The sequence below is a fragment of the Pseudopodoces humilis genome, chromosome 1 (genome assembly GCF_049639895.1).
Source record: "Pseudopodoces humilis isolate 2021_Gansu_Grassland_sample_001 chromosome 1, ASM4963989v1, whole genome shotgun sequence".
Taxonomy (NCBI): domain Eukaryota; kingdom Metazoa; phylum Chordata; class Aves; order Passeriformes; family Paridae; genus Pseudopodoces; species Pseudopodoces humilis.
The window spans coordinates 42,800,614-42,825,498 of record NC_142200.1 but is presented as its reverse complement, the minus strand read 5'-3'; the positions used below and the strand labels follow the sequence as shown (position 1 = coordinate 42,825,498).

The 24,885-nt window shown below is 39.7% G+C and overlaps 1 protein-coding gene across 4 annotated transcripts in view; it reads right to left on the bottom strand.

Annotated features, from left to right (window-relative positions):
* Positions 1 to 24,885, bottom strand: part of GAREM1 (GRB2 associated regulator of MAPK1 subtype 1) — a 101,658-nt gene that overhangs the window by 33,329 nt on the left and 43,444 nt on the right. The window contains exon 1 of one of the 4 annotated variants that reach the window (XM_088054376.1): positions 1,509 to 1,635. The exons of the other annotated variants lie outside the window; for them this stretch is intronic. Within the exon in view, the coding sequence (XP_087910502.1) occupies positions 1,509 to 1,605 (97 nt within the window). The 5' untranslated portion in view covers positions 1,606 to 1,635. Of the gene's footprint in view, positions 1 to 1,508; positions 1,636 to 24,885 lie in introns of those variants that run through there. 4 annotated transcript variants of the gene reach the window in all.

Here is a 24,885-nt window from a genome sequence, read left to right as displayed (position 1 = left end):
CTGTGTCTATGGATTTTTCTATTTTAGTGAAAGACATCACATACCTTTAAATGTAAGAAGCAACACAGACCTAATGTGCCTTTGGATCCAGACATAGCTAGGTGATCTCCTCCCAGATCACAAGTATACATCCATCCCAAGACATACATACCTTAAATGAACAGGGTTGTCTATAACAGATTAACATTTAATTAAAGCACAGAAGAAAGTTGAGATGAGAGTAACAGAATAAACTCCTGGTTAACATTTGAAATTAATATTACTAGTTTCAAGCAGGCTCAAACAGACTATGTTAGGACACGTGTTAAAGGTTAGCCAAGCATGCTGGGATTTTCTATCACAGCTGCATCCAAGTGTTTAGCCTTTATACCACAGATTACTTACCCCATTAAAACTGACTTCAGAAGAAATTATGAATGTGTAAGGTTTCCTCCTCAATGTTGACAGAGAAAATCCCATTTCCTTTTTTTCCACAACAAATTTGTAATTAATAATTTGGAGAAAACACTATAACAAAATCTGTTCCTGTGGACTGAAGCCCACACCAGCAACAGTGCAGCTGTAGTCCATAATCTGCATGAGGATTATGCACTACCACTTAATGAGTGCAGAAACCCAAGGACATCCTTCCCTTGCCTCAGCAGATGCTTCCTCACAGAAAATCCACCTTTCACTCTTGCCATTTTGGTTGCTAAACAGTGAACTTCAGTTCCTTGTGCAAATGAAGCGTCAATGAAGGAAAGTGAAATATTTTCTGAGGGCAGCAATATTTCAGGACCTGAGTTCAGTGCAGTTCTAGTAGAACAGTTTCTTTTACTTCCAGTGCCTAAATTTGTTCAAAAAGATGAAAATGATTTTTTTGCACTGACAGAAAGATAAAAACCAGTATCATTCAACAAAGAAGCTGTGTTCACCTGTGGCAACAGAAAAATGCTATAGCGACAGACAGAAGAGGTTTCATTCTTAGAGAAACAGATGAGTTTACTAACAGGGCTAATAATTTTAGGGGACCAAAATGTGATTGCATTGAAGAGAGCCAACTTCTGCAAATTAGAGACAAGCAGATTTCAGCCTCTGTGTCAGGCCTGCTCTGAATCCTATCACTTTGCTTTAAAAAATTGAGAGATTGCAATTTTAGGGAGAGATTTAAGATGTGCAGAAGTGCATTTTTACCATGATATGGATTCCAGGGATCCTAACCACAAGCAACTTGTGGATTTACACCAGACAACTTTTTGGATTTGGTATCCATCTCTTAAAAAATAAACTTGCAAAGTGAAAGCAGCTCTCCTAAACAAGTTCATACACATTCTTCTATTTCTTGGTAAGTCAAAACTTTCACTAAAATAACAGCAGCAACCTCTGAGCTTAATCATTAACTTTGCCTTACTGAGTAACAGCTTTTATTTATTTATTTGGCAAAAGCTTCAAAGCCAGCAGTAACCAAAACTCAAGCTCTTAATGTTTCTGCCACAGTGCAAAGACATTTTCTTCAAATGCAAACTCACCATCCTTTATGCTTCCTTCTCTTTTGCTGACAGATCTTTTTCCTCCTGCTACTCCCACATGAGTATCCCCATTTCTGTGACCTGACTCGAGCACCATTCTTTGCCCTCTTGCTCACTGAGAGTCTTTTGTGCCTTTCAGGTTCTGACCCCATCCCGTGGGCAACACACCCTGGCCCAAGTGTAGGACGGTGTGTCCTCCACCCAGGGAGGGCAGTCACATCCACAGCACTGCCCCTGGCAGCCACTTGTACTGCTGTAAACAAAGCTAAAGAAAAAGTGCGTTCACAGAGCAGAAATCTTTAAAATGCACATAGATCAATTCTGCATAAAAAGTGCTATTGTTTCCTGCTCAGGAACAGGTTTTTTAATTAACTGAATGGGAGGAGTTGTAAAAAACAGGAACAATGACTGAGTCAGAAGCTCAGTCAGTTCTCAGTAGCTTAACAGGGCTTTAACATGAGACAGAATAAACTTATTTCATTCAGTTAGACATTTTTATCAATGTGTAGAGAGACTTCAGAGCTGAGACTTGGTATTCTGAAAGACCGTCTGTGCATTATAGAGCAGCTTATTGTTTCAAAGCTTGTATCTCATTTGCTTGCTGAATATATATGTAGTTTCTAGCAGAGCCTATATTTTTTCCCCTTCTTCCCTCCCCCTCAACATAAATCTACTAAAGTACTCAAATTACTGCAGAACCTGTCACTCAAACAAGTTCCCAACATTTGTGTATCTGCAATGGAAAGAAGTAGTTGTTGTTTTTCTATGTCATTAAAAAGACAATTTTCTTTGGAAAGGTACTATCATTTTGTATTGTCAATAGCTTAAGTTTACATATTTACAATGTGCTTAAATTAGGAAGGAATTCAATTTATTAGGAAGGAATTCAATTATTTATAACTCTGACCACCAGCAATCATGACCAAGTTCTGAAAAAACAAGTTCACTTTACTTCTGGAACAAATTAAACAACATTTTAAAAACTGAAATGAAGCCAATCTCCAAAGAAACACTTTAATTACACAATACGTCTGGTTTATTCATCTGAGGTTTCCTGTCAAGGAGGGTATTCAGTTTTAAGTACATTCATGCTACAGCTAAAATTACATTAAGGAGAATTTAAAACGAGTGTAGAGCCAAAATAATACATGATCTGAAAATCACCTTGATGAAGTACACATAGGAGCTTATGCTCCAAAAACTGTCATCTGTAATTCTGGAATATCTATCAAGCATACCAAGTAACTTGCAGTAAGCAAATATTTCTAATTTTTTTTGGTCTAGGATCAGCAGTCACGTTTGTATCACCGCCTCAGTTGAGAGGCAGAAGGTGTTTTAATCTCTGCATTCTGCATGAGCTAAGCCATCTCTTCACTCACTCCCTGTGAATGCAACAGAGTTTGTCAGAATTGTCTGGTTTCCAGTACAAGAGGACATTGATTCAGCGCTGTGCAATTTACCCACGAAGCAGACAAAGCTCTTGATAACGGCTCAAGATGAATGAAGGCAGCTTTTAAGAATGAGCATTTTGGCATATGTTCACAGCATGTGCTGAAGTGTCACCAGGAAAAAAAAAAAAAAGGGAAAAAAAAGGGAAAGAAGAGATGAGCTGAAAAGGTGGGTGAATAGAGATGATGAGTAAGAACACATTGCTTCAGCATTGCCACTTCATTTAATTTTCACTGCTACTCAAGAAGGCAACAAAGATGATAAATCTAAAATGCAGATCTAAGCAAGATATGCATCTGCCTCAGTTCTCTTGAACGCATTCCGTCACACACGTTTTGTTTCACTACCTTAAATAAGGAGGGTACCATCTAAACCTCTCTCTGGCAGTTCAACTTACCATAGCTGAATCCAAAAGGTATAAAGAAACAGAATGCCCCGCCAATTTTTCCCTCTTGTAAGATGCCTGCCAGCTTGCTGAGAGCCAAATGGAACCCGTTACTACAAGCTGCCAGCCTAGCCTAAAACAGCTTGACAGAAAAAAATGCTACAGACTACACATGGGGTGGTTTAATTCCAAAAGTGTTTTCAGACCACCACTTACAGGATTTTGTTTCCTTCATCTAAATGATAATTCATGAGTTAAAGAGTTGTGCTAGTGAATATTTTTCCTCTATGTGTTTCTAGTGAAAACTTCTCACTAATACTGGGCATCTCCTGCTGAAAGGCATTTTTGCACCAACCCCACTTTGTAGCCTTTCACTGAAAGGGCTGTGAAGTGGTAATTATCAGAGTGGCTGGCCGCCTGTTTGTCTTTGAGTGCACATGGACTTCCCCAGCTGCTAGATTATCATGAGATATATTATTACGTACTGATTTCGAAGTATAAAAGCTAACATTAGCAGCTGCAAGTATTCCAGGGAAATTCTGTACTTTAAATTTCTGCAAAAGGACTTTGGCTGTAAAACAAGGTGATCTTAAATCTGCCTCTGAGATAAGGAAAAATAGTAAAACTTTCATTTAAAAAAAACAGTTATTCCTTGAATAATGAAGCTAAATCAATACTGGGTAGTTTGCCTTAGCACATAGATTTAGAGTTGTAAAGATGCCATGGATGGGGAAAAAAGGGTATTAGGGTTTCAGACAATGAGAATTGGTTATGGTAGGTATTTAGAAAGGGAGGCCAGATGGTGCCTGCAGACCAGAAAAACTGGGACATCCCATGCTAAAAGTAACTCAAAACCAGAACCCATCATAAGATCAGTCTGCTAGAGTTGTTACAAAGTTTTCCTGACAGCTTAATATTCCTTTCAGGAAAATAACTATCTCAGTTGAGATTTCTGAACACAGGAAACAGAAAGGCAAACACACTTTTAAACTCCTGCCTTTGGAATGACCAATTATGCTCTTTTGAAGCACATTTTTCATCAAAAAAGCCCAGTCCTTCCTTTTCTCCAACTGCACTCCTGCATAGCCAGCGAAACAAAACCCAACAGCACTCAAGGCCTTGACAGACACACAGTGGCACAGTCATCACTGTGCCGCAGAAGGTCACTCGGTGAAGGGTCACCTGCCCCAAGGAAGCAGACCAACACTTATTTTACCTCTTCTGCCACCTCCTCCGACCATGCCAAGCTGCCTTGAGGGGACAGTGTTCCTGCCACCAAAACCCTGCCACCGAAAGGGTTTCAGCTTGGCCAGAAGTGGGTGCAGAGTTCACAGAAAGAAGGTTCAGTGCCTGCCTACATAAATCAGTAGAAAACACATTTAGTTAGAAGACTGTGACTACCTCAGAATAGCCAGATACCACCTGGTTTACAATTTTTGTCTGCTGGGCACTTACTGATTGAGGAATATCAAAGCTGGCAATTCACTTTTCCTCCCTGCAGTCACTCTCCATGCTTTGAGCATGTATTATTTTGGCCTCCCCAGCCACTCTTCAAGTCAGAATTGCCCAGGGGGCTGAGATTCTAAATACATACAGCAGTTACTTGGTGTTTTACCTGCGTATTACCCTGCACCATGCCATGCCTCAGTGATGCACCCGTGCCTGCTTCAGGCTCCTCATGGCTGAACAGGCAGCTCATTTGCCAGCTCTAGCAAGACTCAGCTGAGCCAGCTCTCAGAAAGCTATATATATGCCAGCTGACCCAAGGTTTTCCTTGGAAAAGAGTCAGAAAACCACTCTGCACACTTTCCATCTGATCCACATTAAACAAGCCTTGCACCACGAAGTGACAAACATCTGCACTATGGGAAAAAGGTGACTATTTTCATTCTCCACAGTGGAGAAGACGAGTGGTACATCCAAACAGGACGAAGGCACGTAAGTGTCACATCACACACTCCTGCTCCCCTGGGCCAGCAGTAAGCAGTACTGGGACAGCAGTAAGGCAGACATGGCTAAATCACCATGTGGCTAAGCACCACATTCCACCCTCAGCAGCACAGGATGCCTCCCTTCCAGCAACTCCCAGAACACAGACCTTGGTTGCCATCACTTGTCAGGCTGCTGCCCTGTCCCTGCTGCTGCTGAACAGGCAAGGAGATGTTCTTACACATCCATGGGGGTATGTGGGCACACCCTACGTGCTTCACTTCCAGGGTTTCTAGAGAAAGTTTCAGGCCTTAAGGGCAGCTGATCTGCAAAGCCTGAACACATCTTTAAGCAGAGCTGAAGGCTTAGCATGGCGCTTTGTATTTTATTTGCTTTTTCCCTGACGAACATAATGTCCACCAATGCCTCTCTACTCCCCTTCTCCCTCATCCACAATTATTTCCCTTTGATGAAAAGGAAAAACAAGCAAAGGAGTGTTTGAAATTATCTTCTGTGATTCTCCTCTAGGAAGTGGCATACACAGGAATCAGTATGACCCAAATTTCATAGTAAACTTATGAAAATGTACAGTAAAGAAATCTATGCTACACAAAATGATTTTAGCTTCACAGCTATTATTAATATTTAGAGAAAACAAAGTTTAAAAGCATTCTACCCAGAGTAATAACAGAAGATAAGTTTATCTCTGACCACATAGCACACCAAGTCTGACAATCAGTGAAAAAAGTTAGTTAGTCAATTAGTAAATAAATTGAGCCAGATACCAATCCTTCACAACAAAAAAAAAGCTTATGTATACCAGAAATATCAAATCCACACACTTAAGATCTTCCTGCAAGATTACAGCATGAAGCGCTATTCATGCTATGGGATAATCCAGGAACACCAGACAATTTAATTACGTTTTCTACTGAAAAAAATTAAACCATATCCATAGCTCATCAGATCAAGCTTTCTAACATGTGTCTGGTTTTGATATCCAGCATCTGTCTGAAAATGAGATTTTCATTTCCCTTATGAAATCTGATTCTACCTGCATGGTCAAACTTTTCATTGATGGAAAGAAGTGAGTGAAAAAGAACAAGTGTTGGGTCATCTGATTTAGTCTTATAACTGAGAGTTCAATCTCTAAATACTAAAAATCTTAGAATACAATATTTCTTTCTTCACAGGTGAAGGCAATAGGGAAATGCAAGAATACTCAGGGTTTTTTTCCATCAAAAAATATATCCTAAATTGTCTTCATTTTCTTTCTCTAGAACTACAGCTAATTAGGGTCTCAGCCATTATTAAACAATTTCTCCCACACTATAATGCTCTCTCACTGGTTTTGGCTGTCTCCTTGAGAAAACCTTGCAGAAAGACTGCACATGTGCGATGTACAAAGAAATGACACAGTGCTTCTGCTGGATCAGCTCATCTGTCACCTTCATCACCTGTCCCCTGCTGTTACTGAGCAACACAAAGCATGCTGAGCTTTAGAAACCTGCCCATTGTGAGGATCCAGAAATACTCAGTGCTCCAGCTCCTGTCAGCTGAACATCTATACAAAGGAGAACCATGGAGGTGGTGATTTAACTCCAAAAACAGTTGCTGTAGGTGCTATTTTACAAAGTCCTAACACCCCCCCAAAAAAAAGTGCTTTTCTAATGGAAGAACACAAGCCTGCATATTCCATCTGTATTTTACCTTATGCTAGAAATTTGCCTGCCATGTTTTTCAGCAGCCCTCTTCCAAAAGATCTTGAAACTCCTCTGAAAATTTTATTTCACTAAGTGTACAGACGAATTCTGTATTCAGAAACTTGGCTAAACTTTTCTGGCCCTCATACTGATCTGAAGTTTTAGAGTTGTTTCTTTTTTTTCTGCAACAGTATGGTTCTGAGATACTTTCCCAGTGCTTTGAAGCCTGCATGGGATGCCTGCATGTACTCAGTGCCACCAACTAGGCTTAGAAAACCCTATATCTTGGTGGGCAGCTGGAGTTCAATCTACCCCCTTCTGTTTCATTTGCGCAATCAACTTGAATTTATTACATCCCTGGTACAATCTTCAATCTTTCTGCCACAGTAAAAAATGTCAGAAGAATAAAAAAAAAAAAAAAAAAAAAGAAAATAACTGCTCCAAATACAATCCTTGGGGCAGGGAAGCTGATTATACATCCTTATGGTCAAGGAACTGTGAACACGGAAAGCAAATTTCAAGTCACTGCTCCACATCCAGCAGGACAGGAAATGCAGGAGTATACATATCTTATATGTTATTTGCAAAAATTTTAAATCACTAGTTACTGTAGGGAACTATTTTCTATTTCCATTGCAGATCTGAGAAGCTTTTCAATTAAGAAAAAAAACCAAAACAACAAAACCAAAACACAAGCCTACTTTCAGACTGAACTCAGCATGCTACAAAAGTGTGAACAGTTCAGCACCCCCAGGAAAAAATAGTATAGCTAAAAATTAATTCTGCCATCTCTAATTTCAAACCTCTACGAAGAAATCATTATGAATGTTCACTCACACCATTCACCCACACTTACACTAATAGCCTGTAATTGACTATAAATTTCCTGTGATGGAAACACAATGCAGCAACAGCAAAATATTTTGCCCCTGCCGTTGTCAATTTAGCAGAAAAAAATTAACCTGCATCCTCCTGGTTCAGGAAAAGTTTCATCAATACACATTGGACAGCAGGGTCTGGAGCTGTGAATATGTTCTTTTAATGATTTCCAAGCAGCGTCTGCTCATTACATTACTTAAAATAATAGCCCGACTCTTTCAGGGTTGATAGTTTTCTAAAGATTAAACTGCTTTATTTCAGCTTCCATCCAGCAAGAATAGTAGGAAATCACTCTTATACCAGAAGGGGGTTCCTTCTGACGAAGCAGTTAGAAAGATAATCCAAGATGCTGCAGCATTTTGGAGAAGCCAGCCAGCACAAGGGGCACATTGTTAGAAACCCCCTGCCTTGCAGGGGCACCCTGGCTCCCCTTAGGGCAAGGGTTCAAAGGCTTTATACAAATCTGTGGAAGGGGCAAGCTGCAATTCACCCTCTGCTCTGTTTTTTCTCCTTGCCTGGGGTGCCAGAGGTGATGCCTTGGAGACAGGTTTCAAGGATCAGGTCTCCACCTTGACTTTCTGAACTCCTCTGGCTTAACTCTCCTGAAGGCTGGTGGCAGAGAAAGGGTTGGGGCTGCCTTCCCTTCCCTGTCAGGACTAGTCCCACAGGAGCACACAGCTCAGGATTACACAGAAGGGAGTTTTGTTTCCTCTTGGCATCAGAACTGATACAGAGAGTCAAAGGGAGGATCAGCACTGAAGATTCATTTGTATATCAAGGGGAAATCCAGAAGCCATTGAAATTGTTTACAGCAGGTTGAAAGAATAATACGAAGAATAAACATTGTGCTGACAGATATCCAGATGGCTTTTGCAGGCAAATATCAACGCCTTTTGCCCAGCTAAGGCTCATTAACATTTACGTATCATCTCAGGATTTTATTTATAAAATTTATAAAGCATCAAATCATGAAGGCTTCAGATAAATGGGAGTCATCATGCCTTCCACCCCCTCCTGACTCTGCTTTGTGACTGAATTGAATTTACATGGCAGAGCAAAATGGTTCAAACAACTGGTGTAGATGACAAAGGGAGGAATGGGGAAAAAGGTGTAATACACTGGGGAACTAAAAGATGCTGATAGTGCAGCTCTGTGGACAGGGCTTTTCTGTGACAGAATTTCTCAGAATTCCTGCAGTTTCACACTGTCAGAACAGGCTCCTGAAAATCTGGAAAAGGCAAATCACATCTATGGTAGGAGAAGGCAGGTCCATTACATTGTATCCAAACACTTAGTTCTTCCTACATAAACTCACCTGGTGATTTCTATTGTTACTTGAAATCCCTGTATCTAAGAGGATGTTGGAAAAGTATAGAAGGAGATGTTTCTCTACCAGACACAAGAGCAAGCCAGGAGTGAAGCGTCAAGGAGTTGCCCACAGAGACCACTCTCCTCAGTGGGAATCAGGCACAAGTATCCAGACTTAAGACAAAGAGCCACGAAAGTTGAAAATATTCATCACTATTCATCCACACCCAGTTCGTGTGAAAAAGGAGTTTACCAAGCAACCTCCTTTTTTCCCCAGCTCCCCCATTTTGTGATACCAAAATTCCCTGGGTTCTGTACCCGTGCATTCCTTGGCACACCACCGACCACTGTTTCATGTACTGGGTACAGAGTATAAACACTTAATATTTTTTCAGCTTATCCAAATAAATCATTCCAGTATGCTGCTAGAAGTAAGAAAGGGTGAAAAAGTAGCACTGAATCCTTCACCTTCATGTAATGGCACTAAAGCTAAAAATAGATTTACAAAATATTTGTAATCCTTAATCTGCCTTCAAATCAAAGTGATGTTGAGATTCACCAGTGTTTAGAGACCCCAAGAGATTTATTTGTAAATGGTTGGCTCAGACTCAGCTAAACCCTCCTTCTTTGTATTTAGCCAGTTTGGTGACCTGGTAACTATTCAAAACATAAATTTTAATGAGAAAAATATCCAACAACCTCCAGCACATGAAGGTTCTGTAACAGACATTATAAAATAAAAGAAAAGAATAAGGTGTTGGTTCACAGAAGCTTGGGGGAGGGGAGACCTTTTCAGCAGCAGATGAATTCAGTGTTCAGAAGAGGCCTGAATCTTCCACCCATGCAATGTGTTTTGTGTGGTTCCCTGCACAACTAATCTGTTGTTACTTATTCTTTTTTCCTGCAGTATAGATGGACCCTGTGTAGCAGGGAACAGGGTTTTGGAGAACAGCCCTCATTTTGTTCAGTACAATACAGCCTTCTCAACCCCTAACGCTGCCACTTGAACCCTCAAACCGCACACAGGCGAGAGGAGAACAACTTTGAAATGAATAAAGCAAATAACTGATTTGAGCCTCTTTTGGGTGTAATGTCACATCCCAGTTTAAGGTCTAGTACAAACTTTTATGGAATATTTTTCACACCTGGTAGTTCATACAGACACTCCCTATGGGTATTTCTCAACCTTCCAAAGGAAAGAGACAATTGCAATTGTCCTGAACAGATTTCCAATCAGATGTTTGGTGAAGATCAGTGAGGAAAGGCACTACATGTCTGCTTCCACATGTTTAATTGGCATCACTGCAGACTAGTGGATACCTTAATTTATGTAAGGGAAAGGTTTTAGGCTTTATCAGTGACATTTTAGATCACAGCCAAAGAACCTTTGCTGATCTACCATGACTCATCCAGATTAATACTTCCCATAACAATTTTTTAATACTGAAAGAAGGAAATATAAAATGCCCACAATAAACCAGAAAAAAAAGCCAACCACTGAAAGCCGTTTTTGGTGAATGCTGTATTTTTACATCGCAGCACCCGAGAACACAATTCACACGCTAAATCTGTTCCATGTAGGTAAAGTTCAACAGAATTTTATCCATAAAGGCATAGAGACATGCAAGCACAGTTCCCAAAAGATGAAGGAATTCCCATTCTTATAGCTAGAAATGAAAGGAATGGGCTGGAGAGGGAAATGACTGTAGTTAAAACTGACAAGGAGTCTCAAGGAATCCATACACATTGCCTGACCTGAATCTATTCCAGTTTCCCATGGTATGAGAACAGAACATTTGTTTCCATATGAAAAACAAAAAATAAATGTGTCTCCATGGCTTTCCTGGGTAAAGCTGCATTTGAATCTGTTTTGATATAGCACCTTTTGTAAAATGGTTTGGTTACTATTAGATTACTAGTACAGAGCACTTCAGGCTGGTAAAGGATAAAATAGCTGGCTCACTAAAACAATATTGCTCTCAAGTATTGTAAAATAAACAGAGAGACATCATTAATTTCAAGAAAAAACCCAACCAAACACGATCAGCAGGAGACCTCTGTTCGTACTTCATTAAACAGGATGGAATTTATTGCTCAGTAAGGAAGTTCAGGATGTCAAATTTTTGCCATTTGGTGCAAAGCTGGACGTCGGTGTGCAAAGCAGGTGTGACAGAGAGCAGAATTATTCAAGCATGCTAAAGCAAGAACGTCCTGTGAACTCCTCCAGAACACTAAGGCTTCGTTTACTCATTTGTCATCTTAAAGTCATTCTTGTCAGCTTCGGGTCTCTGAACCCAAATGCTCCCAAACACAGTACTGGCACTTCATGCACTTGCTCCTGAGGAGAATGTATGACTAACCTACCTTTTAAGGATACCTAAGCTATGAGCTATGAGACATGGAATTCATTCTTGTACAAAATTCTGCACTGAGACATATTTAATTTTATCTTTTATTAGCAACTCTTGACAAGTGTCATCAGCACTGCAACAAAGAAACTGTAGAAGGTAGAAAAGGAAAAAGAAAAGGAAAGATCTGTGATATTAATGGTTATAACTACCAAGAAACTAAATTCACATAAAATTATGAAGCTTAGAAATCATGGTCTTTCAGCAACAAAAAGAAAACTCTACCATATTTAGCACAGGGAATCTATTCTGTTCCAAGAAATGAGGGGAAAAGAGAGTTGAGGTGAGGATTCAGAGGAAGTTATTTGGCATTGATCCCAGAGAACTGCTAAGCCCTCTCCTTCCATCTCTGCCTGAAGCCCCAACCCACCAGAACACAAAGAAGAGTTTCCAAGGAACTAACTTATGCCCCAGTTAAGAGGGAAATCTGGACCCACACATATAAAATAGGAAACAGTGAGGCTCAAGGATATCGGGGTCATTACATCTGATGGCAAGAAAGTATGAGCGTACAGGAGGTGATATAAAAAATAGGCAAAAGGCTGTTTATTCCTAAAAATCCCTAAATCCTAAAATACGAAGCTTAGTTTCTGCTTTGTGAAAACTACCCAGTTGCTTTGTGAAAAACTGTGGATGTTTGAGTAGCCAAAGAGGCAACCTGGAAGAGTGGGGAACATTTTGTGGGTGGAAGCAGGAAAACAAAATGGTCGAAAAATAAAGAAAACTGTACATCAGCACAACTACTCAGATGAACATGAGTATTCCCAGCTTGGATGCATAAGGGCTTAAAGCAGTAGAATCCAGTTTTCGCAAGTTCACAGCCATGAGCAGAGAGACCTTCTCTCTCCAGAGAAGGGGAGAGAGGGGGAGGAGAACAAGTAAGTTAGCCAAGGAAGGCCATCTGTTAAGTGAACTTCAGCTATGAACTCAAGACCTGCCCTTACTAGGCTCAAACATTAATAGAAGTGTCCAGAAAACACTAACAGCTAAGCAGAAAAATTCCTTTAAATCAACAAAACTGAAAAAAAAAACCAACCAAAAAACATGGAGATGTCTTATATTAAAATAAATGCTATAGCCACTTAGTCACAAATTAGATACAAAATAAACCTTACAACCAACTCCAAAGCAAAGTATTCTTCATAATTTCAAAGGTGTATTCTCATCAATTAGGAATAAGTGAACAGTTTAATGGTGTGCACATGCCAAAATTTCTCCTGGCAGCATTTGTAAACTTTAGGAAGTATTTTGGAGAGGTACAAGAAGAAAAGGGAGTGGGACAAAAAGCCGCCTACACACATCCCCAGCTCCTAGCAGAAAGGGAGAAAACAGCAAATCTTGACATCAGCTCCAGATTTCAGGCAGTAATTCAGAAGGTTGGGAAACATGAGAAACTATGATGGCTATAACCCTTACCACTACACCTTGTGGTACACCATCAAAATTCCTTTCCAGAGAAAGAAATGTCACCTGTGTACTGCAGGTGGTAAAGACAGGTTCATTCCTCTCCTCATCATGCTGTCCAACTCTTAAGAGCAACTCATAAAACAAGACAAACACCAGAATAAAACTGTCCATTTTAAAGTAAGGTTTCAGTACTACAGACTCAACATTTAGTAATAAGCAGGAAATAAAGGGGAGGGATGTCTGTCCTTACAAGACAAAACCTGGAATGTCCTTAATCAGGCAGGTTCCTTTGCAGGTCATGAACTGCTCAAAGCATGAACAACTTGAAAGGTGGAGCACAACAGCCAGTTCCATCAGCCACAATGATGGTGGCAAAGCTTTTCCTTACACCCAAGTGTAAGTTTCCCTGTTGGACATGGCATGCATAGCTCTCTCATTGTGCAGCTCTAAGTGTTTCACTTGTCTTCTCTCAAAACTCCCTGTGGCTGGTGGACACTGTCATGCCCCATGTTTCTCTTCTCCAGGCTGAAGAAGCCTGACTTCCTCCAGCTTTTCTCATAACATCACATGCTACAGTGCCCAGCTATCCCAATGACATTTTCCTATTGATTATTTATTCAAGATACACACTAAAATTTGCAGAGAGCTCTTCAGAGCTAAACAAGCTTGTCAGTAAGATCATTTAGAAGCCAGCAACCTTCCTTCTTTGACATTCCCTTTATATAGTATGTTACTGCCACTTCCCTCAACATGAAGTATGTATAGTTTCATAGTTTTATCTAAAAATGGTTAAATACTGGAAATATAAACCAAGCCTCTTCTACCCCACAAAAAAATTCATTATATATTTAACATGTACAATATACATACCACCAACTACTTGGTTTTGTCTTTTTGTCAGATTTTACAGTTTTCAGGACATATTTCTATAGTAGTTTCTTTAATACAAAGGAAGCTTGCACCAGTTATGTGACTCCAGAAACTATGGTGTCCAACAAAATAACAAACGAAACAATTACTGAAAAAAAACAATTAAAATCAAGAATTGAGCTGAATTCCCTTGACAGTAAATGAACAGTGTCCTCCCTGCTATAAGAAGAATAAAAGCTAAAATATACTTCTCTGATATGCATACTGGTAGAAATACTAATGACCTAAAAAGAACAGGCAGAAAGACTGAAAACACCTCTTTCAGAGAAAGACTACAGAATGCCAGTCATGGGAAAACCCTCCTTCCACTCCCACCAGAGCTGCTAATCTCCCATTTAATCCTCCCCCTCTCCCTCATTTTGCAAAATAAATTACGAAGCCAGAAGGAGCCAATGTAATCATCTAAGTCTTTATCTCTTTGATAGAACAAGCCAGAGGATTGCAGTGAATTATTTCTTTTAAGTTAAGGCTTATGGGTTTTTGCTTTTTCCAAAAGGGAAGAAAAAAATTCCCCTGTCAATCTTGACTGAAATATTTCCAGGGAAGGAAGTTTTACCCTCAAATTAATGTTTTTGTCCTCATGCTGACTGCTACCATTTTGTTTACTTTCGATTCCAGTTCTGATGTGACTTGGCCTGGCAGGCTCTTCTAGCTTTAACATTACACAGCTTAATTTCACTGCTTTGATAAGGGAAAGCTTTTCAAGACTACAGCTGAATAAAACTTTCCTTCTATGCCCTCAGAGTTCACAACTGATATTATTGTCCAGCCCATCATGTTAACATGCCTCTTCTAGGAATCCTGCTTTCCCCCTAGTATCTGCTCCACTGTGAAAACTAGACATAGATATTCTGGCTGCAGCCACATCAGTCCCAAAGAGAGATCTGTATATGCCCGTGTTTTCTCAACCCATTGGTTACCATGAGGCCCATTTACCACAGAAATCAGATTAAAAACCTCACAGTGGATAATCAAGACTTTTTCAGAAATTATACTTCTTAAAATAGTGTTTCTTGATCCTGTAAATGTAACTTACATGCCTTGGTTCCTACATATATAATTTTTGTATCTGTCTATAATGAAATAAATACTGTTTTAATATGGAATAATATTTAGCCTAAACTAATTTTCTACCTGAGCCTGATCTTTTGTTTCCCAGACAATTTGTTAATAGAAACTCTAAAAAACACACACACATTTGAGAAAGACTGTGTATGGCTAGAGCTTTATAACAGCTCAGTTCTTAAATCACAGGAAACAAGAGCAGCTGTCCAAAAGTTCTCTCTTCCTTCCCTTCTCTCACTTCCAATGCAGAATTTGTTATCTCTAAAACAATTCTGGCAAATATCTGACCTGTTTTTAAAGCTTCTAACATAGGAGATGTCTCAAACTGTCAAGGCACTTTAAGCCAATGTGTAGCATCTTCACATGAAGAGAAGTTTTTCTGGGTTACTTGGAATAACTCATTTTAATCTCCCTTGCAAGGACTCTTCCCTACAGAGGCTGTGTCTTCCAGCCCTTGATTATTCTTGCTGCTGTCATCTGGATTTCCAGTTGCCTGCACTTTTCTTGATATTTGGTGTCAGAAGTGAACATGCTGCTCAGCTCCTGCCTTACCAACAGCTGAGAGAGCAGAACCATATCATCCTACAGACTAAGTTCCATCTCAGACACTTCACCCCTCCTCTTTCCTTGAGGCCACAGCATGACACAGTTGACTCATGTTCAGATTTATAAACAGAAGTAAACTATTACTAAATTTGTTTTCCATCCCTAAATATCCAGCTGAAAATAAAATCTTTGATGTCTGTTGCCAGCAATGTGTTTGATGCCTGCCTTTAACCTTTATTCATGCTCTTGTTCTAAAGCGGATTCCATTTCAGCTGTCAAAGAATTCTAAAACTGGAACAATCAGGAGCTTGGATGGTTGATTTTCAGACATATCAAAAGACCACTTTCTTAATAAATAATAATAAAAAAACCAGAGCAGAGCAGTAGATGCAGACCACAAACACTTCTTGCTTGAATCTCAATTGTCTGTATTGGTGAAAGGGCATTCCATTTTGTTTGCCACCAAGCACCCTCCAACGTACCCAGTCTGCATGGACAATATCTGCTATTTCGTCAGGAGAAAGAAAATCTATCATTAAAGTAAACAACAAATAAAGAATAGGGTAAAAGAGCTACTGATGGCAAATACAGTGTTTTTTTTAAAAAAAAAACCACTTGTATCAGACAGAACAGCAAAAGAAACACTTTCTTTATCTGCCTTCCTCTTTAGCCCTTCAGTGAGGTAGAACATCTTGGGAACTGACCCACAATTAGAAAAAAGAGGCACCAGCAGTGATCACTGAGGTAAACAAGCAAAGTGTTCAGTAGCACACAGAGGTTTCTGTCTTAGACTATACAAACCCAGCAAGGGAGCACTCAGGCTACAGCCCTCTAAAACATTCCTGACTTGTGCTCCTTTCATGTAACAACAACTGTTGTCATCTTAGATACACTCCCCATGTTTTAGAAATGTTTGTAAATAACATACACTATAAACTGTACTGCATTACTACTTCGCAGAATATATTATGTTTGTATTAAACATCACTATAATTTTCCAAAAGGGATGCTGGTGTGCAAGAGCAGTGAAATGGCCAGAGAGTTGAGGAAGAGTCAAAAGAAGCATTTTAAATACATGAAGCACTGGGTAGGAGATACGCATGTGTGTGTCTTAAGTCTCAACAGTTCCTAATGGAAGAGATGAAAAAACACTGAAGGAGTTGTAAAAGCCGTCATTTTGATAAAAATACTCCTCTATTTTTTTCTAAATGCTGTTGGACAGACAGATAGTGGCAGACACAATCTGCTGCTTGAAGCAATTGAATTCGTATCTTTGTTCATCACCCAGTAAGGTGGTGTTAAGATGTTCCTAAAGTTCTGACATGGGCTTCAAATGCCTCAAAGTTAATTAGTCCAAGAAACAAACAAAAAACCCAAAGAAGCTTCTGCTGAAATGTGTTTCTCCTTCTGAAATGTGTCAGGCAAACGTTCTATTTTTTTTCCCTCCTAAGGGAAGTAGTCACAAGAAGCATTAAGAATACGTAAGAATTTACAGAAATAACTGCTGAACTAATACCATAAAAGGCAGAAATGAGCCATAAAATTAAGAGCTACAAAATGTGACATCTCCATGGTGCCTCCCAAGTAATGATTAATATTTTCCTTGCCTCATATACCCATACAAATTCTAGAAGCTGCTACAGGCCTAGCAATTTCCTTTTTTCCAGAAAGAAATAAAAATCCCTGGATTTTTCTTTCAACTGTTTTAAACCAGAGTAGCATGAATGAGTTTAAGTGAGCCATCTCCTGTCCTTTGTACATGGAGTTCAGAGGCCATCCTCAAAACAGCTTGAATTTCAAAGCTGCTTTCAAGCGTTAGCAGCTACACAGTGCAAGTCCTCCTGGTTCTAGAAGGGAACATCATTTAAGAAACAGTTCTGCCTGGCTCATTTCTGAATTGCTAATTAAGGCAGATTTTACTGAATATGTCCAAATACAGCATTGTGCAACACTCAAATCTGACAGGAAAGGGAAGTACTTTTAAACGGTAGTAAATATTATTAAAACCACAGTAATTTATAATAAAAGAAGCTACTGACTTACATGAGACCAACAGACACCAATTGCATTTTCTGTCAGTGAACACAGTTCAGCCTTTTTTACAGCTTTATTTTTCACATTTTACTAAACAGTTTTCTATTAAGACATAACTTTACCAGATTTCCTGATGTGAGCTCCTTTCCAGCTGTAGGGCAAAACTGACTTAACCACAGCCAACATTTCAAAGTCTTTTATGGAAGTGGTGTTATTTTTACCAAGATAAACACTATATAAATTTCCACAACAGTCTTGTCTGGAAACAGCATAGGAAAGTGTTCTGAGTTCTAGAAATATTTCTAGATGTCCAGTGAATATTCTTTCAAATCAAGTGATTAGATCCCTCTGCCCCCTAACCATCAACAACAAGAGTCTTTTAGAACTCCTTGGCTCATCTGACTTCTAAGAATGCTGTTTGCTTAAATACTACTTAGCCAACTACTCCCAACAAAGACTAACAAAAAAATCTAGCACTCTACATGCATGTAAGACATCTTAACACACTTATCTTCTGTTATATGCCTCCCACACAATGTTTATAGTGATTCTAATATTTAGGGTGCGAAGTAAAACGGTGCTAGGATGTTATTTAGAGAACCAAAATTTTCTTAAAATCACTCTGAGTTCTGTCCTGTTAGAAAACACCAGTTGGGTTTTTTCACATGGTTAAAGTGCCTAGATTAAAATCTTGCATATGTGACCTCTTTAATCCAGATTAATCACAGATGGTGAACACATGCAGTATAAAACATTCACCCAGCTCACTCTCTAAACCCTTATATTGGTAGCTGGTACATGAATGCTTTTGAGGAGGACTTACAGAAATCCCCTTCAATCCATTCTCAATCAAGTAAGTGTAAAACTACACAGTAAGCAACCATCTTCAGTCTTCTGAAGGAGAGCTGGTTGAGACTAGAGGATAGGAAGGCACATGCAGTTAGTGACATATTACAGCACAGAGATACATTATTGGCTTTTTTGTTTGCTTTTTAAAATATTATTAAAATTCTTTCATTTAAAAAAAAAAATACTTTAACTGCATAAACCAAGAAATTATTATTTCTAAGAAATCTTCACTGGATTTTTCTACTACAACATCCTGTATCATGGTTAATTTCTTAGATTTGGAAGTACAGGCAGCATCTCTTTCATGCGTCAAAAACCAGGCAGTCATCAGAAATTCTCCTGCAACACAAGAAGTCTGTATTTCCACACAGCTAGACCAGGTGTTGAAGTGGAGATGACTCATGTTAAGGTAAGCACTGCTGGCTACTTGTGTGAAGGTCTCCAACACAGCTATTTATCTTCTTCCTGTGTAATAAGAAAGCATCCTCTTCTCACTTGCACCTTCCCACAGATTGCAAATTTCCCAGATGCTGAAGAACCAAGAATCGGAACTAGTCTCAGCTGAAAGCACCGCTTTCCATCCAGGCTGGACTGGGCTTCGGGCAACCTTGTCTAGTGGAAGGTGTCCCTGCCCAAGGCAGGAGGGTTGGAACTGGATGGACTTTTAAAGTCCCTTCCAAGTCAAACCACCCTGTGCATAAAAAACAATGTGGTGCCCACAGAGTACTAAACTGGGTGCTTTTCACACTGCTATCTGCTAATAATAACAGTGCCTAGTCACAGAGAAAAGAAAGTGTAAAATTTCACCCTGTAAAGATGAAATTAGAGGCTGAGAACATTTTCTGCTCTACATCAAACTGTTTTGCCCTCCTGCTTCAATACTCAAATCCTCCATTTATTCTTCCCGCCAAGGAAGAATAAATGTGTCTCATCCCTCCCATGCAGTGCAAAAATAGCTGCTCCTCCCTAGGAGCCATGTGCCCAAAAGTCTGCCTGCCTCTTCCAAATGTATCTTGTGAAATTCCAGCTGGTCTAACAAAAATATTATGCCTCTCTATATAACTTGTTGTCACAGTGAGACAACATACCTACAAACACTACGGGTACTGCCCCTCTCTGCCTGTGTTTTCCCTTCCTCCTCACTTCTTCCATAGAGAAAGAAATAGGACATTCCAGGGAATCCAGGTTTTAAAATTTTAGCTAAGAGTTAGTCAGAGATTAGACAGTTACTTAAAAAGCTGACAGCTATTTGATTTACAGGGAAAAGCCAGAAACTGCTCAGACTGCTTGCCAAAGGCCTTCTGCTTTCTGATACCCCAAATATCAGCTGGCATTTTGGTACCAGCAAGATGTAGAATCCACAGAAATGTGGGACTGCAAAGTCCCATGGGCATTAAGTTCAGATTTCTGATCAATTACAAACCATCACAGTAACAGCTCTGTAGTCGACCAAAATTGCCAGCATAATCAACTACCACTGATTGTCTCATTATGGACACAGAAACAGAGGGATTTTGCACTGGCCTTGCTGCAAGTAGCAAAGAAAGACTATGCTGGAGCAAGTTCAGAGGAGGCCACAAAGGTGATCAGAGGGCTGAAGCACAGGCTGAGAGAGCTGGGGTTGCTCAGCCTGGAGAAGAGAAGACTCTGGGTAGACCACAGAGCAGCCTTCCAGCACCAGAAGGGGGCCTGCAAGAGGGCTGGAGAGGGACTTTTTACCAGGACATGTATGGTGACAGATAAGGGGGAAGAGCTTTAAACTGAAAGAGAGAAGGTTTAGATTAGATTTTAGGAAGAATTTGTTCCTGTGAGGGTGGTGAGACACTGGAACAGGTTTCCCAGAGAATCCCTGGAAGTGTTAAAGGCTAGACTGGATGGGCCTCTGGTCTAATGGAAGATGTCTCTGCCCATGGCAGTGGAGTTGGAACTAGAGGATCTCTAAGGTGCCTTCTATGATTCTCTGATGTAGCTCTCCAACAGCCTCAGCAGAAAAGCATGGTTTGTGCATGCAGATTATAAAAGTGCAGGCCTCCATCTTCTCCCGAGCAACCCATTCAAATCCCAAAGTAGACAGCACACTCCCTGCAGAGCCAGGCTGGCTTCTCAACCCCCTGCATTGCCCTTTGGAAGAGGTGGTTGGCAGCTGGAGCTCCAAGTCTCTACCACTGATAACAAGCAAGAGCCACTCCAGGAAAATTGTAATCCTGAACTCCCTCCCCATCTCCAGCTAGGCCACGTACCAGTAATCTGTCCAAGTCTCAGACCTGGGCCTAGGGCTGAGTTTCTGCTCCAACCACAGAAGGTCAAAATCACCTCAAGTCTCCCAAGGACAGAGTGGCCACCCATCAAAAGCTAGTTTTCCTGTTAATACAGGGGGGGAAGAAAAAAAAATAAAATAAAATAATACTATGGGAAGTATTCCTCAGTTTTGGCTCATCTGTGCAGGATTTACAGCCTCTAAATGTGAACTGATGCATCACATATAAGTCATGAACCTCTAGTTTCAATTCAGACAGAGGACAAGCAGAGACTTTAAGCTTCAATTGGATGCTTTCATCAGTTTACTTACATTTATTTGCCCATGCAAAACTGTCAGGCAGTTTTTTAAGTCGCTGCAAGACAGCCATAATTACCCATAAACCTTAAGTCCTTATATAGATTTTAATTAAATGTGTTTATAAACTGCTTTATAAGATTACAGACAACATCTGAATCTCCAGGAAAGCCCTTAGGAAGCATTTAGTAAAGTAAGAGAATTCACAAACAAAAACACACCTGGAAAAAGCCAGATAATTGAATGTTTTGGCAGGCCCCCAACAATTCTTTTACTGGTAGCAATCAACATCCAGTACAGATTCTGATTTGTCATCTACTACTTTTAAAATAATGGGGCAAATCCATTAGCCCCAAATACCATCGTAAGCAAAAATTTCCGATCAAGTTTCCAGGAAAACTGCACTAGGAAATCTACTCTTCTCCATTCTTGTCACTATTGAAAGTTTATGTTTCAGAGTAATGATGTGACAAAATCAAGCACTTCGTAGTTATAGTTATTCTTGATTACTCCAGAGGTAATATGCAAATTAATTCAATTTAACGAGGTATAGTGTCATCACAATCAGCTAGGCATAACTGAGTCAATATGCAATCAAGAGTCCTCATAAACAAGTTTCATCACCTAAGTTAGACCAGCTTGTCCTTTCATTGATGTAAGCACACATGAGCCTGCAAAGGAACTAGTTTTTATGTATAACATAACCTACAGAGCAGCAAGCCCTGCACATCCTACTCATCCACTGGGGAAGAATTAGACTAGCAGAGACCTGACAGCAATCACCGTATTTAGTAACCAAAGCTGGGTTCTGTCCTCCTACTCTGCTGCACTTCCTGTTCCTACCATCACATGAAAGATGTCATCATTCAGTATTGCCAGGCTTGCTCCATCACTATTTCCACTCTGTTTTCATTCATGTTCTTACTTTGATACACCACTTAAGCAAAAATGTACCCAGTGTACTTTTGCAGAAGATTTCCAGGTCTGTGCAACACCAAGTAGCTCACACCTACAACAGCAGAACATTGTGAGAAGCACCATACATATGCCTTTTACTTGGCTTGACAAATAGTTGGTGATCATCATGTTACTTGAAAGAGAAAGTACTTTTTTTGGGTATGTTTAATCAGTGAGGCATGACCCTTAATTTTTGCTTTGCATTTGATTTTCTACCACTTGCCTTATATTTTCCCGCAGAGGCTTAGAGAAGTTATGTTAAGAGTACACACAGCTCGTACACAAGAGGCTTTTGGGGGAAGAGGAAGACTTCCAAGTTTGTTACCCCTGCAGTAATGGCTTTTAATGTTTTATTGACTATACTTAATTCAATTGTGAAAAGCAAAGAGTTCTTATGTTGTTGTTCTTATTCAGCATATACTGGCCATAGAAATATCAGGATCTTTACAGGGAAAAGAAAAAGTCAAATGGGTCAAAGACATAACTGTAAAAAGAGAACCCTGAACAACTTCAACAGCAGGTAAGTGGTCCAGCCTCTTCAGCAAAGTTACAATGACTGTCTCCAACTACACAAGCCTGCATGAATCTGCTGTACTAAAATAGCCTCCAGGGTAGTCCTGGTTTTTAACTTTCAACTGTCAGGTGAAAGCTGGAAACAAGGAGCAGCACGGTGTCACCACGGCTCGGCTAGTTCACCGATGAGCAGCTAGCAGGTGGTCCCACAGAGCATAACCTAAAGGCCTTCTGCTGGAACCAAACACCTCTAGGAACCAGTTAACTTGGCAAGATTTGTGAAGAGCAGCAATGAATGAATGAATGAACTCTAAGACACTCAGTTCCACATAAGCATAATTAATGTATCCAACTATGAAGCACAAGACTGACATTAACTTGGAAAAACTCCAAGGGTCACAGGCACGATACAGGAAAGGAAGCTACAGAAGGAGCTACTGTATTTGCTTAATAAATCTATTGCACAGACTGCTGTCAGTGGATTTTGTTCCAAAGAACTACACAAACAAAACAGTCTTTACAGACAGAAGAGAGGGAAGGGGTGGGAGAGAGGCGAGAAGGATTCAATCTCATGATCTCTAACACTGAACAGCTGAAATAGTCATGGACAATGTCTGTGGAACACATGAATTTTCTGAATTATTGTGACAATTCTCAATTTCATAACCTGTAGGAGAAAATAAGCACTTTAAGAAACCAAGAAAGGTCACAGTTTGTCATTGAAACATGAGGTTGCATTTAAACAGATAACCTTTTTTTTTTTGTTGAGACATTTGCATTCTTTAAAACGTTTTCATCACTTTCCAAGATGGGAGTCATTCCCATGTTGTCTACAATTGCTTTTCTAGTAAAATAAATGGGTCAAATTGTATACAATCTGCTTTCCTATAAGAGCACTGGAGAACTCTAAATATACACTGAAGTCTGATTTTTCACATTACCTTCTCAAACCACTTTAGTTTAGCTAATAGGCTTTAATTGTACTGTCTTTGCATGGAAGCATAAATGTTAAGAATAAAAAAAATATGTCTTTAGCAGAAATTCTCCTAAATTTAAGACTGTATGCACTGCAAGTGTAAGGATGCCTTAAAATTACATAAAAAATAATGTTTTTACATTCAGATTTAAGAATATGAAAAATACCAAAGGATAGTCAATTCTTCTTATATCCTTCAGCTACACTGCTTTTCAATTAAATTTAAAATACCCCAGAGGTGTTACTTTCATATCAGACTTTCTGGACAGTAATCACAGAAACAGAGCATTAGGAAAGGTATTTATGCAGGGTACTACCGACTCTTTCAAAGTTGTCCTGAGGAGACATTTTAGACAGGACTCTCAGATGACTCAGTAGATGGCAAAATTCCTTGTACTACCAATTATTAATTAAAGCTTATTCTAGAGAATTAAGCTCATATACAAGGGTCTCTTGTAACTCAGAAACTTCTTGCAACTTGGCATGTGAGTCTGGAGCTCATTACCTTCCAAACAGGCTTAATTATTTTGCAGAAGTATTTTTTTTCTTTCACTTACTGCTGTTAAGGAAGCTTGGTATTACTACCCCATTATTCTTCTGTTTGCAGCAAGAACTTGGCCTTCAGGAAGAACATTGTGCAACTCTGAATTGCTAACAAGCACTAAAACAAGGTGGCAGTAGCAATTATCACAGTTTCAAACAGGCAGACAGATGTGTGTGTGTGTGTATTTAGATACACCTAATTTTATTGTATTTAGATATATCTAAATACATATGATATATATGTATCATATGATACATATATATCATATATGTAGACAATACAAACATATACATTTTAAAACACGAACCTTACCTATTAAACCCCTGCAAAAATTAAAACCAAAAATCCCACTTCATAAACTCTGAGATCATACATTCACCTTCCTTCCCCCAGCTTTCCCTTTTCCACATCTACCATGATACACTTAAAGCATCTGTAGATGTCAGAATAGATGTCAGAACAGCACATCCCTTTCTCCTTCAGCACGTAACCCTGACACACTTCACTGCGGACAGCTAGTGAAACAGGCTCCAAATATTTTACTCTGCAGCTGGTCTTTAAGCCCTAATAACCAAGGGAGGTTGAAGTCACTCTCTAATCTCCTAATGTGTAAGAATCAACAGAGCTCCCCTTTGAGCAGCCAGCCTACGCTGGAGCAGAGAACAGATTGTGTCAAGTGACAGCTGCTTTCTGGCAGAACATGCAGGCTCCCTACCAAGAAAGGGAGGCAGGAAGCATCACTCAGCTGAGGAAGAGGTTGCCAGATTAAAAAAAAAAAAAAAAAAAAAAGAAAAGAAAAAGTTATACAGCCATTTGAAGAAGATCCATGCAACTCTAAAGAGTTGCCTGCATATACCCTGAATGTATATACTCTGTTGCCATCTCCTCTTCACCTCTCCTCTGTTCCTTGCCTTTAGCAGGAACAAAGTTTCCCACCACAA